The sequence below is a fragment of the Palaemon carinicauda genome, chromosome 21, assembly GCF_036898095.1.
Source record: "Palaemon carinicauda isolate YSFRI2023 chromosome 21, ASM3689809v2, whole genome shotgun sequence".
Classification (NCBI taxonomy): domain Eukaryota; kingdom Metazoa; phylum Arthropoda; class Malacostraca; order Decapoda; family Palaemonidae; genus Palaemon; species Palaemon carinicauda.
The window spans coordinates 122,572,845-122,590,344 of NC_090745.1; the positions used below are offsets into that span (position 1 = coordinate 122,572,845).

General features: G+C 33.2%; 2 protein-coding genes across 2 annotated transcripts in view; both read right to left on the reverse strand.

The window, feature by feature from the left end:
- Positions 1-8,639, reverse strand: part of LOC137615468 (uncharacterized) — a 155,205-nt gene extending 146,566 nt beyond the window's left edge. The window contains exons 1-2 of the mRNA XM_068345361.1: positions 8,546-8,639; positions 1,502-1,643 (exon numbers count right to left, since the gene is read on the reverse strand). Coding sequence (XP_068201462.1) covers positions 1,502-1,548 — 47 coding nt within the window. The 5' untranslated portion in view covers positions 1,549-1,643; positions 8,546-8,639. The remainder of the gene's footprint in view (positions 1-1,501; positions 1,644-8,545) is intronic.
- A 3,401-nt stretch (positions 8,640-12,040) lies between these two features.
- The window catches only part of LOC137615114 (protein masquerade-like), a 22,449-nt gene continuing 16,989 nt past the window's right edge, over positions 12,041-17,500 (reverse strand). Inside the window, exons 2-7 of the mRNA XM_068344745.1 lie at positions 16,733-16,950; positions 14,434-15,567; positions 13,482-13,774; positions 13,178-13,360; positions 12,530-12,785; positions 12,041-12,270 (exon numbers count right to left, since the gene is read on the reverse strand). Coding sequence (XP_068200846.1) covers positions 12,109-12,270; positions 12,530-12,785; positions 13,178-13,360; positions 13,482-13,774; positions 14,434-15,567; positions 16,733-16,950 — 2,246 coding nt within the window. The 3' untranslated portion in view covers positions 12,041-12,108. The remainder of the gene's footprint in view (positions 12,271-12,529; positions 12,786-13,177; positions 13,361-13,481; positions 13,775-14,433; positions 15,568-16,732; positions 16,951-17,500) is intronic.

Here is a 17,500-nt window from a genome sequence, read left to right on the forward strand (position 1 = left end):
AAAAATAAAAATAGCTTTTCAAAGCAAATGAGCGTGCGTGATTTGGGCACCCGTGTGTGTTTCGGTCACTTCCAAGGGAAGGTTGTTGTCTAAGATGTAACCCTGACGTATTAATGCATTTCCGGGGGCCGTGGGAAATGGAAATGGAAAGGGAAATGGAAATAGGAGTGGAAAGCCGTGGGAAATGGAAATGGAAATAGAAGTGGAAATGAGGCGACAATCAAGTTCAGTAGACTGACAGGTGATGATCTTATAGAGGTCGGACTCCTAAATTGACTTTGCTTATAGAAATAAGGTAATGTAAAATGTATAAATTGTGAATACAAAACTAATCTAATGTGTGTAAATTGTGCATACAAAACTAATCTAATGTACAATGTGTAAATTGTGCATACAAAACTAATCTAATGTAAAATGTGTAAATTGTGAATACAAAACTAATCTAATGTACAATGTGTAAATTGTGCATACAGAAATAATCTAATGTACAATGTGTAAATTTTGCACACAGAACTAATCTAATGTAAAATGTGTAAATTGTGCATACAGAAATAATCTAATGTACAATGTGTAAATTTTGCACACAGAACTAATCTAATGTAAAATGTGTAAATTGTGCATACAAAACTAATCTAATGTACAATGTGTAAATTGTGCATACAGAACTAATCTAATGTAAAATGTATAAATTGCGCATACAGAATAAACCTAATGCAAAATGTATAAATTATGCATACAAAACTAATCTAATGTAAAAATTTGTAAGTTGTTCATACAGAACTAATGTACACCGTGTAAATTTGATTTTGCATATAGAACTAACCTTATGTGTAACATCGACATTCTCATATCTATCGTTTTAGAAAACCTTTGTATATACGATAACCTTCCACTAGACATGCGAAAGATTGAAGACATTAAGGCTTTAAAGAGGAAACTAAAGACTTTCTTGTTTTCAGTGTTTCGATAATGTAGATTTGACAATAAACGAGCAATATGCGGTTTGAAATGCTAAATACATAAGATTGTATAGGATAAAATGAACTATGAAAGGTCCTGTAGAGAGTAGGGTTCCCGTGCAGTATAAGACAAGAGAAGCAGCCCTTAAGTAAAGTAATTCATCAAAAAGCAATATGCGGTGTGAAATCCCGAATGCCTTGATTGTTAAAACAACCGTAATTTCAATCGGAAATTCTCCGTGAAAATCTACTGTTCTCAGCCGTATTTCAGTAAAATACAGGCGACCGTAATTTTACCATATTATGTTCTTATATTCTATGGGTTGGTGACCGTAATATCACTCCTTTACGTCAATATATCGGTTTTTAAAACGGTAAAAATCCTAGAATAAATGTTGCCAGGCATTTACCGTTTCTTAATGTAAAATATTAAGTGTTGATATGTATACGATAAAATGAACTATGAAAAGGCCCTGTATGGAGTAGGGTTCCCCTGTTAAAAAAAAAAAAAAAAAAAAAAAAAAATCTTAGAAGTACCTTACCTTATCAGGAGATTCACTCTGCGACTTCCCTCCTTTCGTAGATGCATTTATATCCTCAACCATCGTTCTCACGATTTCGATATTGTCAATCAAAAAGGCTAATCGGTCAGAAATACTATTAAGCCTTGACTGCAACAAAGCCCTGTAGAAAAAAAAAGTCTAAGATCAGCTTGGAAAGAAGCTATTAACATCAGATGAACGAAATTATCAATACCTGTCATTTATTATTATTATTATTATTATTATTATTATTATTATTATTATTATTTCCTAAGCTGCAACCCTAGTTGGAAAAACAGCATGCTATAAGCCCAAGGGCTCCAACAGGGAAAATATCCCAGTGAGGAAAGGTAATAAGGAAAAACTACAAGGGAGGTTTAAGATTAATATTAACATTAAAATAAATCTTTCATATATAAACTATAAAAACTTGAAAATATCAAGATGATAAAAACTTCAAAATAACAAGAGGATACGAAACAAGATAGAATAGTGTGTCCGAGTGTACCCTGAAGCAAGAAACGAAATTATTAATATCTGGAGTTAATTATAATCGAAGAGAAGTATTGATATATAAATATATTATATTATATTATATATATATATATATATATATATTAATACTTCTCCGATTATATATATATATATATATATATATATATACATATATATATATATACACATACATATATATATATATATATATATATATATATATATATATATATATATATATATATATCTTTAACTTGAAATCACAGACAACAAAATAATGACAAATTCTGATGAAATACTCTCGTTGTGATTTTATCAAATGACAACAACTAATGCAAAAAAAAAATTGCATTTTATTTTTGGATGTATGCAGTTTTTACAAGTGACTTGCTCTTTAAATAGAAATTTATTCATATTATTTGCTTTTTATTCTATGGGAACTATTGGAGCCATTAAGAAGATAGACCTATAGGCTCCCCCAAAACCTAACCCCCTTCCTTAGCTCACAAGGATGATGCGGTTTCAGAAATTCAAGATTAATCATTAAACATATGTATTGTTTTGTTTTTAAATATTCAATATTTCTCTGGGAAATATTGTTCAGTTCTAGCGCTTAAAAGGCGTCATCTATCGATGTATTGGTTACAATAACTATAGACTGGAAAGACTGAATCCACAAAAAGAACGAAGATGGAAACTATGGAAACCGAAATACTGAACATGGGCCTAATGAGGAAATCAGCAGCAAGAGACCAGAACAGCCAACGTTTGGAAACCGAAAGAGATGATCTTTCGGAGTTTCCTTCATCCCTCAGCAAACACAACGCTGATAAGAAAATAAAGAAGAAAGAAAAGCTAATGGAGAAACTTCTGAAAAAGATAGAAAGAACAGAGAGGCCGCGAAAGCTGTGGAAAGACAACATGCTGATGGTGAAGAATCAAGTCTGGGAGCTGTACCTCCTGTTTTCTGACCACCCTTACACCTACGAGAACTTCCCGCTCGAGAGTGACTTGAGGCTGAAGAAGATACGCAAAAAGGAATGGATTCCCTTGGGCCATAACGGTGTGCTGCAGGTGGAGATCAACGGTCAAACCTCTCCGGCAGGCATCGCTACAGACGACCTGTTCCAAGTCAGCACCATCACCCATACCCACGTTCGAACTCTGAAACTTGACGGTTTCATGACAACCGAGGATGAGAACGGCGCCGGGAGAGGACTTGCAGGTTTCGTAGGTGTGATACCGAAGGTGGAAATCAAAATGGCCCACGTCACTATCTTGACAGATTTGTACGTCCACCGGGAAATGATGTATCCACAAATCTCTCTGTGCAACGGACTGCTGGCGGCGCTGGGGGCCATGTACCGCTTCGAGAAGAACGAATCATTCTTGTACATACCAAAGGCCAAGAAGCGAGCCAAGTGGCAATATAATTACCTTCCAAGGTACCCTCTGGTTCAAAGGGCTTACTGCGGTCGTTACTATGGAGGCGTAGTGATCCACATCACCGAGAATAGCAATACTTATGTGACAAGGAGCTTCCTTGAAGGCAAGCAGCTGAACCCAGAGGTTGAGGATCCCACAGTGATGGACAAACAGCTTGACGTGAACAAGTTGCAGTTAAAGCTGGGGCAGGATATCGCCTTGGAGGCGGTGGATATCACAGTTGTGAATAACGTTTCCTACGGCAGAGGAGATATCATGCTAGGTAGAGATTTCCTGCATAATAATGAGGCCATTGTTGACTACGCTAGGAGGAGGGTCATCGTAAGGAAAGGGAAGGATATGTACTGTTTGAATATGTTCGCGGAACATAAGGACTTCAGTCCAGGGAGAATTCGGGACAAACCTGACTCGTGGCCCACAGATATCCTGGACCATTTTGCTAGGCCTAGGGAGGATGAAGATGATGTCCCCTACAGAGGCGAGCGAAATATTCCAGCATTCTTCTTGCGGTCTGATATTGATTTTGCCACGATGAAGAAATGGCGGAAATTTGCAGTTTCCAAATTGAGGATGATGTTGAAGAGATACTGGAGGAAGTAAATTGAAGATCTGCTTCCAAAAAGGAATTGAAATTTTCATTTTGGTGTTGGTTATAAATTGTACTTTTCAGGAATAAAGAAGTTTTTATTTGAAATTTTAATTTGTTTTGTTTATAAATTGTACTTTTTAGGAATAAATAATTTATTTGAAATTTCCATTTGTTTATAAATTGTACTTTTCAGGAATAAATAATTTTTAATTTGTAATTTTCATTTGTTTTATAAAATGTACTTTTCAGGAATAAATATTTTTGAAAACTATTTATTTCTTTAATACCTGACATATTTGAAGTATTATATATATACATATATATATAGATATATATATATATATATATATATATATATATATATATATATATATATATATATATATATATATATATATATATATATATATATATATATATATATATATATATATATATATATACAGTGTATGTATATATAAATATATATATACAATGTATATATATATATATATATATATATATATATATATATATATATATATATATTATATATGCTAATCCCGAGTGTTGAGCGTTGAGATCAATTGATTTTTGAGCCTCAAATAATTTTGGAAATCAAATAATTATGGGGACTGGGAAACCATTCAACACAGGAAAACGCCACAGTTGGACTAAAAAAAAAAAAAAAAAAGAAAAAAAAAAGAAGTTGAGCCGAAGGCTAAAAAGTGGGTCCAGATAAGGTAAAGGTAGGATGGTAATATCCTTAAGTAATGCCTACAGGTTACCGCGTGAGGTGCACTGTTGGCGCTGGGACCAGGAAGGCCATTCGATTCCGTCATAGAAAAATATATCTTTTTTCAATTATTATTAAAATCTCAAAGACACGATTTCACAAAATCAAAAATATAAATACAAATATTTATAAATATAAATACTCAAATATTTATAAATATAAATACTCAAATATTTATAAATATAAATACTCAAATATTTATAAATATAAATACTCAAATATTTATAAATATAAATACTCAAATATTTATAAATATAAATACTCAAATATTTATAAACAAATACTCAAATATTTATAAATATAAATACTCAAATATCTATAAATATAAATACTCAAATATCTATAAATATAAATACTCAAATATTTATAAATATAAATACTCAAATATTTATAAATATAAATACTCAAATATTTATAAATATAAATTTTCAAATATTTATAAATATAAATACTCAAATATTTATAAATATAAATACTTAAATATCTATAAATATAAATACTCAAATATTTATAAATATGAATACTCAAATATTTATAAATATAAATACTTGTCGCATTCTGACATATAAGATATAAATACTCATATTCGAAACATTGTAAAATTGAAAATTATTAAAATATTGAAAATTCAGTAAAATTATCAAATTTCTTGGTAGGTCTCAATCTTGGTTTATCACCTGATGTCCTAAATCTCATTGTGGCATACTGTAGGCCTATTGACGTTGGTTGAATACATTCGGGTTCAAGGGAAAGCATCTTTTGCATCAGAATGTATTCAACTGACGGTAATAGGCCTAATGTATAGTACAGTGAACAAACTAGCTAACTTCTCAACAATGTCCTCGGTCTAGTTAAAACTGTATTTCAAGACCATGTTAGAGAAAACCAAGACCTATATATATATATAATATATATATATATATATATATATACATATATATATATATATATATATATATATATATATATATATATATATATATATATATAAAGGACATGGGCAGGACATATAATGAGAATGACAGATAATAGATGGACATCAAGAATAACAGAATTGGTCCCTAGAAATAGTAAAAGAAGCAGGGGAAGGAAATGAAGACGATGGACTGACGGGCTAAGAAAATATGCAGGTATATACAGTCACAGAAGCACCTTAACCTGATGCAAGTGGAGGGACATGTCTGAAGCCTTTGTTCTGCAGTGGACTAGTAATGTCCGATGATTATATATATATAAATATATATATATATATATATATATATATATATATATATATATATATATATATATATATATCACATGTAGTCCACTGCAGAACAAAAGCCTCAGACACGCCCTACCACTACCGTCTGTTTATGGTCTTTCTATGCCAGTCTATATCCAGATATAATCTCAGCTCGTCAATCCATCGTCTTCTCTTCTCTTCTGCTTCTTTTACAATCTCTAGGGACCCATTCTGTTATTCTTAATGTCCATTTAGCATCTGTCATTCTCATTATATGTCCTGCCCACGTCCATTTCTTCTTCTTACATGTTAGAATATCCTCTACTTTAGTTTGCTCTCGTATCAATGTTGCTCTTTTTACAGTACTGCAAGCAGGGTTTAAACTTGAACATGTGTCATGTGGCCATTACCTCGAATCCTGCTGCTTTTTACCTTAGATTACCTTAAAAAATTTCTCATTCCCTTAAATTTCACCCTAGAAATCCCTTGAAACCATGAAAATTACCCCAAACTAAGGTAAGTACCTTAAAAGTTTAAACACTAACTGCAAGTTTCTTACCCGCAAAAATCTACTTAACTGACAGAGCCTTTTTCTTATTTATCCGCAGCAGGAAGACGCGAACTCAATCAGATTTATTTCCAGTACAGAACAAAGAGAATATGTAGGCCTATTTCAAATTTATAAACCTTTGCAGGATGTTTTTTTGAGGGGGGGGGGACCTAGACTATCACCTCCCCTAGACCTAAGACTTTGTTTATTACACAAGTAACGTTCGAAATAGTTCATAATTGATGAGTAACCACCAAGAAAAGACAGACACTGTTGATATATAAGGCCTTTTGAATATCCATGGTAGGCCTATTATAATGTAGACCTAGCAGCCTTACCAAATAAATACGTAAAATATAAGGATACAGGAGTCCTTTAACCCTTTTTAAAATTTAGGATCAAGTATAATGTCCTTATGAGCCAGGTCTGTCGATACAGCAAGAGCCCGTGTCTTGATAATCTTACCCAAACCAACCAAATAGGCATACTATTCTATCTCGTTTCTCTTCCTCTTGTTTATATAAAGTTTTCATAGTTTATATAGGAAATATTTATTTAAATGTCATTGTTCATAAAATATATTATTTTTCCTTGTTTCCTTTCCTCGCTGGGCTATTTTCACTGTTGGGGCCTCTGGGCTTATAGCATTTTGCTTTTCCAACTAGGGTTGTAGCTTAGCAAGTAATAATAATAATAATACTAAGATGCTCACATTAAATAATCATTAAATTGTATGATATATTAGTATTTCTAAAGCGTTTTATCAAAATTGTCTACCTTATTTCATTAAGAATTATATGTATGTAACTATTCTGTAATTTTGAAGTGGTAAAATATATTATATCTTCATAATCAATTTTCCCAGACTCTACAGACTTGACTCGTGAGATAAGTCTATATTTCAAGCCTTTTTTTGGGCCATATTTCAATATTCAATTTGATGTGACCTGCTATATATGGGAGAAATGGTAAGAGTAGTTTTGTATGACAGAAATACAATTTTAAAATGTAATTTATATCACTTATTTGTAATAATTACAAATTTACTTTACTTGATCGCTGAAGAACTGTTAATCACTTCAAGCTTGCAGTATGAACAGGGTTGCCAGGTTTTCCAAATGAGGAAAGGTCAACGTCTGATCAAATGGAGCTTTAAAAGGTCAACTTAATAGTAGAAAAAGGCCGAAAATATAGCACTTAAGGCTAAACAATTTATTGCGCTCCTACTGTATAATATTTCTGCAATTGATATTATAAAGAGAATTACCGTCAGGTATCACGGGGTTCTAACCCCAGGAACGACTATCGGAAGATATCGTATATAATCAGGGACGTATATTAAGATAACTATAGATATCTGCACTCCCAATAGACCTTTCCCAGTCTAATCCACTAGACCTTCTTAAAAAAGGCCAAAATTAGGTATCTAGCCCAAAAAAGGCCACGTTTTGGCGTTTTTTGGCCCAAAAAGGGTTAAAATTTGAGGGTTTTTTTTACCTTTCCCAATCTAATCCTTTTAAAAGGCCAAATTTAGGTATCTAGCACGAAAACAGGCCACATTTTGGCGTTTATTGACCCAAAAAGGGTTAAATTTTGAGTTTTTTTTACCAGAAAAAAGCCAACCTGGCAACCCTGAGTATGATGTTGATCACGAATTCACGATGACACAGATTCAGAACCGAGTAAATATAGGCCAAGTATTTAAATGTTCATATATTAGCCTACACATTATACTCTGTATAACCAAACATACGCAGTTATATATAGTTACACACATACAAATATGTATTGCCTAAATAATCACAAATAAATAATATGTAGGCTACATATTGCTTCGTATAACATTCAAGGATATACACAACCCCGATTCACTTATAAACAATTAAATACATACAACCATGAACAACTCTATGGAAAAAAATACGGATAATATTACCCAAAACATTAAATCCAAGAGGACTGACCTTTATTTCACCGATAATCCTCCATTTTCACAATGAATTACCGTAATTTAAAAGCCCGAACGAACTAAACACTGTTACGTCACAACTGTCAAGTGTCAACTGTCATGGCGGGGAGTAGCACAGGGTTGCCAGGTATTGCAAATGAGAAAAGGTCAATTTCTAATCAACAGAGGCTTTAAAAGGTCAACCCATTAATAGAAAAAGGTCAAAAATATAGTATTTAAGGGACGGCTTTTTTCATATTACTAAAGGCCAACCTATTTAAATACAAAAGGTCAAATTTGAGTTTTTTTTGGCCGGAAAAAAGGCCAAACTGGCAACGCTGGAGTAGCAGGGTTGCCAGATTATTTCGACTGAATTATCGTACATGAGCCTTAAAATTGTCGTTTTTCAACCAAAATTATCGTACACACTTTCAATATAATTATTAAGGAGTTTATGATTGACATATTTCAAAAGATTTGAGTATAATTGTTTAATTAAACACACACACACACATATATGTATGTACCTATGGTATGTATCGTACATCGTACCGGACCCAAAATAATCGTACACGTACTATAATTATCGTACGAATGGCAACCCTGGGTAGTAGTGATTTATATACCGGATTTACATGTCACATTTATTTTCACATTAATTTCTAAAATTCAAAGATTGCAACATACAAACATTAGGATTTGATTATAAGTAATTTTTAGATGTATTTTATCTAAATAAAATACAAACAAAAGTCACGTATATTAAATTTAAAAATATGTTTTCGAGTCCTGATTTACGTGTCACATTTTTTCACATTTATTTCGAAAATTCAAAGATTGCAACATACAAACATTAGGATTTAATTACAAGTAATTTATATATGTATCTTACCTAAGTAAAATGCAAACAAGACTCACGTATATTAAATTTAAAAAATATGTTTTCGAGTCCTGTGGTGGAGGATTTACATGTCACATTTATTTTCACATTTATTTCTAATATTCAAAGATTGCAACATACAATCATTAAGATTTAATTATAAGTAATTTTTAGATGTATCTTACTTAAGTAAAATGGGACAATAGTCACGTATATTAAATTTAAAAATATGTTTTCGAGTCCTGTGGTGGACATTCACGGAGTTTCAGTATCATTGTCTACCATTGCTATTTTTTTTAAGTTTAACTACCATAGGTACTACAACAGATAAGCTCAGTAATATTATTAATTAATTTATTATAATTAATTAAAAGGTATAATACGAGCATGGTTCTCGATATCTTATCTTTCGATATACTCGTGCATTAATACGCATCAAATCCCTCAGTTCGCCATATATATATATATATATATATATATATATATATATATATATATATATATATATATATATATATATATATATATATATATATATATACTATCACTAGCTGAGCTACAACCCTAGTTGTATGTGCACACACACACACACACACATATCTATCTATCTATCTATCTATCTATCTATCTATCTATATATATATATATATATATATATATATGTATGTATGTATGTATGTATATATATATATATATATATATATATATATATATATATATATATATATATATATATATATATTATACTGTATATATATATATATATATATATATATATATATATATATATATATATATATATATATATATAGTTGTTTGTAATAGCAATAATTGTCAGGGATGAATAAAACATGACATAGGCCTAACTTTAATTAGAAAATACATGATATAGAAAATTAGACTATCAAACTATTAGCCTAATTATATTATTAAATTTAAACCAAAGGGTGATGAATTAGGACTGAGCTCATTCAACTGCAAAAGTAAACCAGACCCTTGAAATTTAGCATTGCCTAGAAATTGACCAGGCTTCCAATGAAGCCCTATTTTCGCATCACATATCACAGACTAAAACCTAAATAATTTCAAAGGAGTTGCAAACAATAACCTTCAGACTACTGTAAGCCAGTCTACTGAAATAGGCAACTAATTACATACTATGAATCAAATTAGGAATCTATAAGATTTATTATGGTGTACGTATATTGTTTCTTAAAGTATTCACACACACATATATATATATATATATATATATATATATATATATATATATATATATATATATATATATATATATATACTGTACTTCAAATTACGATATTCAAGATCACAATGCCCAAGGGCAGTTTAGGTGAAGCCCTTGATGAGATGGAACAAGATGCCCTATGTTGGGTTAGGCGTGAATAGGATTTTAGTGTCTAGTAGAGTTAATGCTCGCGTAAAGATTTACCGGTTATCCTATAAAATATATCCGAGGCTAGTTCACTCGACTAATTTTTTAACAGAAAGTTGGATAGCCTAATTAGCTAGTCTATAAAAAAAGATATCATTCGGCTTAGGTTACTCCTAACTGGTGCAAATATGTTAGGTTGGGGTTAGGTTAGGTTAGCCTACTGGCAACCAGGTTATCCCAGGCATAATAATACATGACTTGGTAATCAAAATCAGAAAGAAAAGTTATCTAGAAGTTAGTTATTTGTACACACATTTCACTACCTGTGACAACACTTAAATTTTTCCTTAATACTAATTCATTCCCACTTTTTAAAAGACTACATAAATACTACCCTGTGCACTCACATCGGTAAACATTAAATCCTCGTATTCCTAACTAACCTAATTAAGGAGGCTGCTTCTTTACTGCTGTAGGGTTTTGGCCCCACACGTCTTTTAATTTAACCTAATATTTTCATAATCTTAGGAGTTTTGTATAAGCAACACCACATTTACTTTCCTCTTTAATAATTAAGTCCTCGTGTTTAAAGGACATGTCGCTTTGGTCGGAAACACTAATAAAGTAAACAATATAAATCGTTACATCTCCATAGTCACAAAGTCTTGCATTTGATGATGCAAAGGCTCCTATACCAGTACAGAATTACCATTATCCACTATAGTTATTGAATCTGAAACTAGTGTGGTAACACTTTTGACGTTACTTTCATTTTGGCACCCCGTAACATCACTTTTTTTTTATATAAAAAATTTTTCTTTCAATAGACACAGACATTGTAATACTATAGTACTGCATATTGATAGGAGCTTTGTTATTTATTAAATTTTACCTGTATGACCCAGCATTGGGGCTGGGGAGACCATTCAGCATCAAGGGAAAATCCTGCAGTTGCAGAAACATAAGAACAAAGATGTTGGTCAGCAAGATAGGAGAAAGGAAGTAAAAAGATCAAATAGATGACTGAAAAGTAATTTCTACTCAAGGTCTAAAGACGACTAGAAAGAAGCTTTGATAATGTGTATATTGAACCTTACATGGTCATTAGTGTTTTGAAAATCTCACACTAGCCAAAACAAAAGATTCCATATAAAGTGGAATGAGCCATAGGTAATGTTATCTAGACAGGGTAATATAAAATGATCATCTTAATACCATTTATTAGCAGCAATAAAACAGCAAACATCTGCATAAATAACTTGCGCATAACGGCAAACGGTATATATAAGATATACAAACCAAGTGACTAAGTTTTAAGATAAGTCAGAATCCAGTCCATATAATAGGGAACGTTGACATAAACTCCTGGTACTCCGAGCTGACCGCATCCGATACCCCAAGATACCAAGCCGGCAAGGTGAGCAGTGCCATCGGGGCCTTGGCACACAAGGGGCCCACCTCCATCACCCTGGAAATACAATTAGGAATACTATAAGTAATAACTAAAACAAACCAATAAAATGATGCTAATAACAGTACTGTACCATTTCTTAAAGCAAACTGTTCTTAACATAAGATAATCTGCTGAGATATTGAAAACAGACCTCTTCTGAAACATTTTGACCTCAATGTCTTTTTTAAGTTTGCAGGCGGTAACTACTGATGCTATGATTCCAGATTACTAATGATGGGAAAAGATATGGAAGAGAACTGCTGTATTCACTTACAGTACAAGCGTCCCTTTTGGCCTCTCCTCCAGCACACAACATTCCTTCGTGAAGTAAGTAGCCAGGACCAAGCCTGGTGCCCCTGAGGGCTTCTTGGCATTGTTGGTGGCTGACAATAGGCACCTCGACTTCCTTCATGATTCGCTGGAACTGCCCTTCACTACCGAAGGAGTCTTTTCCCCAACCGGTTGAGTAACAGTGTTGGCCAGAGAATATTTCCGATGCTTCCGGTAGACAAACGGGAGATATGTGAGGGCTGAAAAGATAGAGTTTGTAAGTATTTTCGAAAGGACTTGATTTAGGTCAGTGCTGATAGTTCCCAGACACTTTGAATAATTAATTGCCAAATATTTGGTTTGAGTTTTGAGCTATACTTGATTTCGGTTGATAATTTTGGAATAAAGAAATCGAAAATCGGGAAGACATAGCACAAGAGATCTTACAAAGCTGCAATTCTCCGTCTATTACAAGCAAAATGAAAGGTAAAAAATTATTACTGATATGATGAGCCCTCAGTGCAGGTCCCAAAAAGATAACTGACAGGAGACACAAAAACTAGGTAGATAATACAACAATTAACAATACTGTAACATCACTAATAATATGATATAAAATAAGCAATAAAAGAAGCTATGACCGAGTCCTTACTTGCTACTTAAATCTACAAGATCCTGCAGTGTAAGAAGAGCGATGTCATTATTCAGGTTTCCCGCGTAGTACTGAGGGTGAGACCTAATCTCTGCCACTGGAACATCAAGATGCTCCAGAAATTCTGTCTCCCCAGACACGTCCCACTCACCAAGCCGAACTTTCAGCTCAGAAGAATGTAAGCTAGGATGGCAAGGGATCAAATAAGACATTTTTGGATGCAAGAAACATTGTCTTCAGTTGTGATACACATTTACATATAATCATTTGTTGAGATTGAACAGGATATTGTTTTATTACTAACCTGTTCACGCAGTGGGCAGCAGTGAGCGCATGCCTGTCAGTTATAAGGGCTGCACCGCAGACATAGACCGACTCTCCGTGGGCATCCTTCAGAATGGCAGCTTGCCAGGGATGTTCCCCAAATTCTGAGTCTCCCTTTGCTAGTTTGATATGCGCTGATCTGCCCAAGAGTCCTTGCGCATTCCGAACGCCACAAGCAAATTGGTTCTGGAATGTTTCCAGGAACAGCTCACGGCAACAAATGTGATTTTCTTGGCATCCAGAAGCTCCTGGGTAATAGACTCCTAACAAGTGCTGTGGAATAATGGGTAAAATTACTGAAGTGGTTTCCAGGTTCATGAACAAAAGATGATTTTACCCACATGAATAATAGATCCTAGCACAATATATAGTTACCAAAGATTATCAGTATTACAATAAATACCCCAAAATAGCAAAATGAAAGTTTAATTTTCTTTAGTAATGTAAATAGTACAAACAATGATTACTTGGCCTGCAATGATAGTTAATGGGATATAATAAGAGCATCAAATCTCCCAATTAAAGCAGCTGATTCATGTAAAACTGGAAAGACCCTTTGTATGCAATGCACTAAAAAAGCATAAAAGTTTTAAAAATCCAGGCAGAAATTCACTAATGTAAACAAGCTTTCTTCAATACAGATATGCTTATAGAAGTCTGAACTGCATACAGTGATAGCAAGTTCATAAGATTAATATAACCTTGACTATCAAGTGCATTACTGTTTTATATTTGACTTTGCTGAACTTAATAGGCAATAGATATTTGACTGTCAATGCATAACCATGTTCAAATATCTAATACCCTTTTAGAGGGAATTTGATGTACCTTAAAGAATTGTTACTGTAAAGATTCACAAAAGGGCCCCTGAAGAACAGATATAAATAAAAATGAAACTATTGTAAAATATATAAAAACATTACTGTACTTACGTTTCTTCCATTCCTGGTCTTTGCTTCAGTGTCATTTAATGTGCTTCTTCTTAAACGACTTTCGCCACTGACAGTATTAGCATTTGAGCTTTCGTTACCTCCAGAAGGCTTGTCGTTGGCTTCTAAGTCGGTGGCATTTGATAATACATCAGTGCCCAATGAACGAGGATCAATTAGCAGGTGTGGAAGAGGGTCTGTTGGCAACAATCTTGGCACTACATCAGCAGGGCCACACAGAGTAGGATGGACACACTGGCACTGCTCTCGATACGGAGGTATGTCCGGCGATAGCAAAGGATGCTGGTTTTCAGGCACCGAAGATGCTTGAGTGACATCAGGTATATGTGGGTTTGAAGGCAATAACTGTGGGTCTATGGGTAAAGGGAACTGACTGCCTTGAGGTAATGGTCGTTGCTCCACAGGGAAAACTTGGGGGAAGACCATTGGTAATGACGCGACAGGACCAGATGGTGGTTGGGGATGTTCTGTGAAAGGGCCCTGAAGATTTCCCGAAGAGGATGCTGGAATCTGTCCCAGCAGCGGATTTCCAGGAGGAAGATGGTGCTGTCCTGAAGGATTCACTTGTGGTAATTGTTGCCCTATGTCCAGGAAAGGATTACCAACAGGTGACAAAGGGTTTTGTGCCTGAGCTGGAAAAGGATTCTGTCCTAGCAGCGGATTTCCAGGAGGAAGATTGTGCTGTCCTGAAGGATTTACGTGTGGTAATTGTTGTCCTATGTCCAGGAAAGGATTACCACCAGGTGATAAAGGGTTTTGTGCCTGAGCTGGAAAAGGATTCTGTCCTAGCAGCGGATTTCCAGGAGGAAGATTGTGCTGTCCTGAAGGATTTACTTGTGGTAATTGTTGCCCTATGTCCGAGAAAGGATTACCAACAGGTGACAAAGGGTTTTGTGCCTGAGCTGGAAAATCAGCCTGACCTCCGAACAAAATTGGGTGAGGGAAGGCCTGCTCCCCTTGCGTGGGACCGGACTGGCGAATGGGCCTTGCGTCCACGGCACCACCTTTCTCAGCGTGGGTGTGAAAGTGATGATGCTGCACTACATTGATGGGCGGGCCATTGGAAGGAATGTCAAGTCCACGATTGGAAACTCCTTTTGAAATGCCCAAAGGACACTGTAATGAAAAGAATAATAAGAGAGAATTCACGACAGGAAGACAAACAAAGAGTAAGGTCATCCATTCATTGATTTGTTTTTTGGGGAAAAGGATTCATTACCAGGCGTTCGTTATCAATTGTTGTCTTTTTTGAGTCAACCAAGCGTGGTATTGGAAAAATTAATTGGTAAAAAAAAAAAAGTAAAAGTTAATGACTTCAAAAGTTAAGAATCTCAAGGTTAGATTTGATACAAAGTACGAAAATATCATAATAGATTCCTGTTGTCCATTTTATGATTGATTGATTGACTGATTGATTTAAAGTTTTCAGGCATCCTGACATCTAATGTCCATTTTAGGAAAATATGTACATACATATAAATAATGAATTAATATATATGTCTGCATATTATTATTATTATTATTATTATTATTATTATTATTATTATTATTATTATTATTATTATTATTATCATTATTATTATTATTATTATTATTATTATTATTATTATTATTACTTACTAAGCTACAACCTAGTTGGAAAAGCAGGATGCTATAAACTCAAGGACTCCAACAGGGAAAATAGCCGAGTGAAGAAAGGAAATAAGGAAACTAAAATTAAAATAAAACATCTTAAGAAAAGTAACAATATTAAAATAAATCTAACATAGCTTATGTACATAAATCAATACAGGTAATAAACAAATATATTTACGTACCTCCAATTGGATTTATTTTTATTTTCAAAGAATTTAAGAAGGAAATAAACAATTTTTTAAACACCTCCATATGGAAATACTTCTATTTTCAAACAATTTAAAAACAGGATACAGAAATAACCTTTTATTAAAACCTCTAAGGAGTAAAAACCCAATCTTTTAAAATCCTCCATATGTAATTATTTCTATTTTCAAAGAAATTAAAAACACAATCTTTTAAAAACCTTTAAATGCACATATTTTTATTTCCAAAGAAATGAAAAACACAATTTTTTAAAAACCTCCATATGTACATATTTTTATTTTCAAAAAATTAAAAACACAATCTTTTAAAAGCCTCCAAATGTACGTATTTTTATTTTCAAAGAATTTAAAAACATTATGCAAAAAATAACCTGACATAACCTTTCAGTGAAACCTCTAAGAATATAAAAAAAAAAACTACGAATACTTTTAAAACATACCTTTACTCCATTTCCATCGAGACAAAGACTACGTAATTTTGAATTTGATTCTGGTTTCAAATCATTATCACCCTCTTCCTCATCGGGGATGGTGGGAGGGGCGTGGGGAAGTCTGGAGTCTGGAAAATTACTAGGCAAGCTGGAAACGTCAATAGGTCCCCAGGACCATTTTCCAGGCGAGGAATGTGTCAATTGTGCTATCCCAACCAGGAGCATACCTGAAGAAAATGGTAAATGTGAAATATAACAGCTGTTATATTAATGCATTTCAAGAAATTATTACTAGCTAAGATACAACCCTAGTTAGAAAAGTAAGCTATTACTAACAGGAGCATACCTGAAGAAATTGATAAATGTGAAATATAACATCTCTGTTATATTAATGAATTTTAGAACATTATTATTATTATTATTATTATTATTATTATTATTATTATTATTATTGATGTTGTTGTTGTTGTCGTTGTTGTTATTAGCTGAGCTACAACCCTACTCGGAAAAGCAGGATTCTATAAGCCCAATGACCCCAACAGGGAAAAATACCCCAGTGAGGAAAGGAAACAAGAAAAAATAAAATATTTTAAGAACAGTAACATTAAAGTAAATGTTTCCTATATGATTTTTAAAAACTTTACCAGAACAAGAGGAAGAGAAATGAGATAGAATAGGCCTAGTGCCCTCAACCTCTTGTAGAACTCTTATTCCGAAAAAAAAAAAAATCTTTAACCACATCACTGAACTTCATTTCTAGTAATTTTCTTATAGATG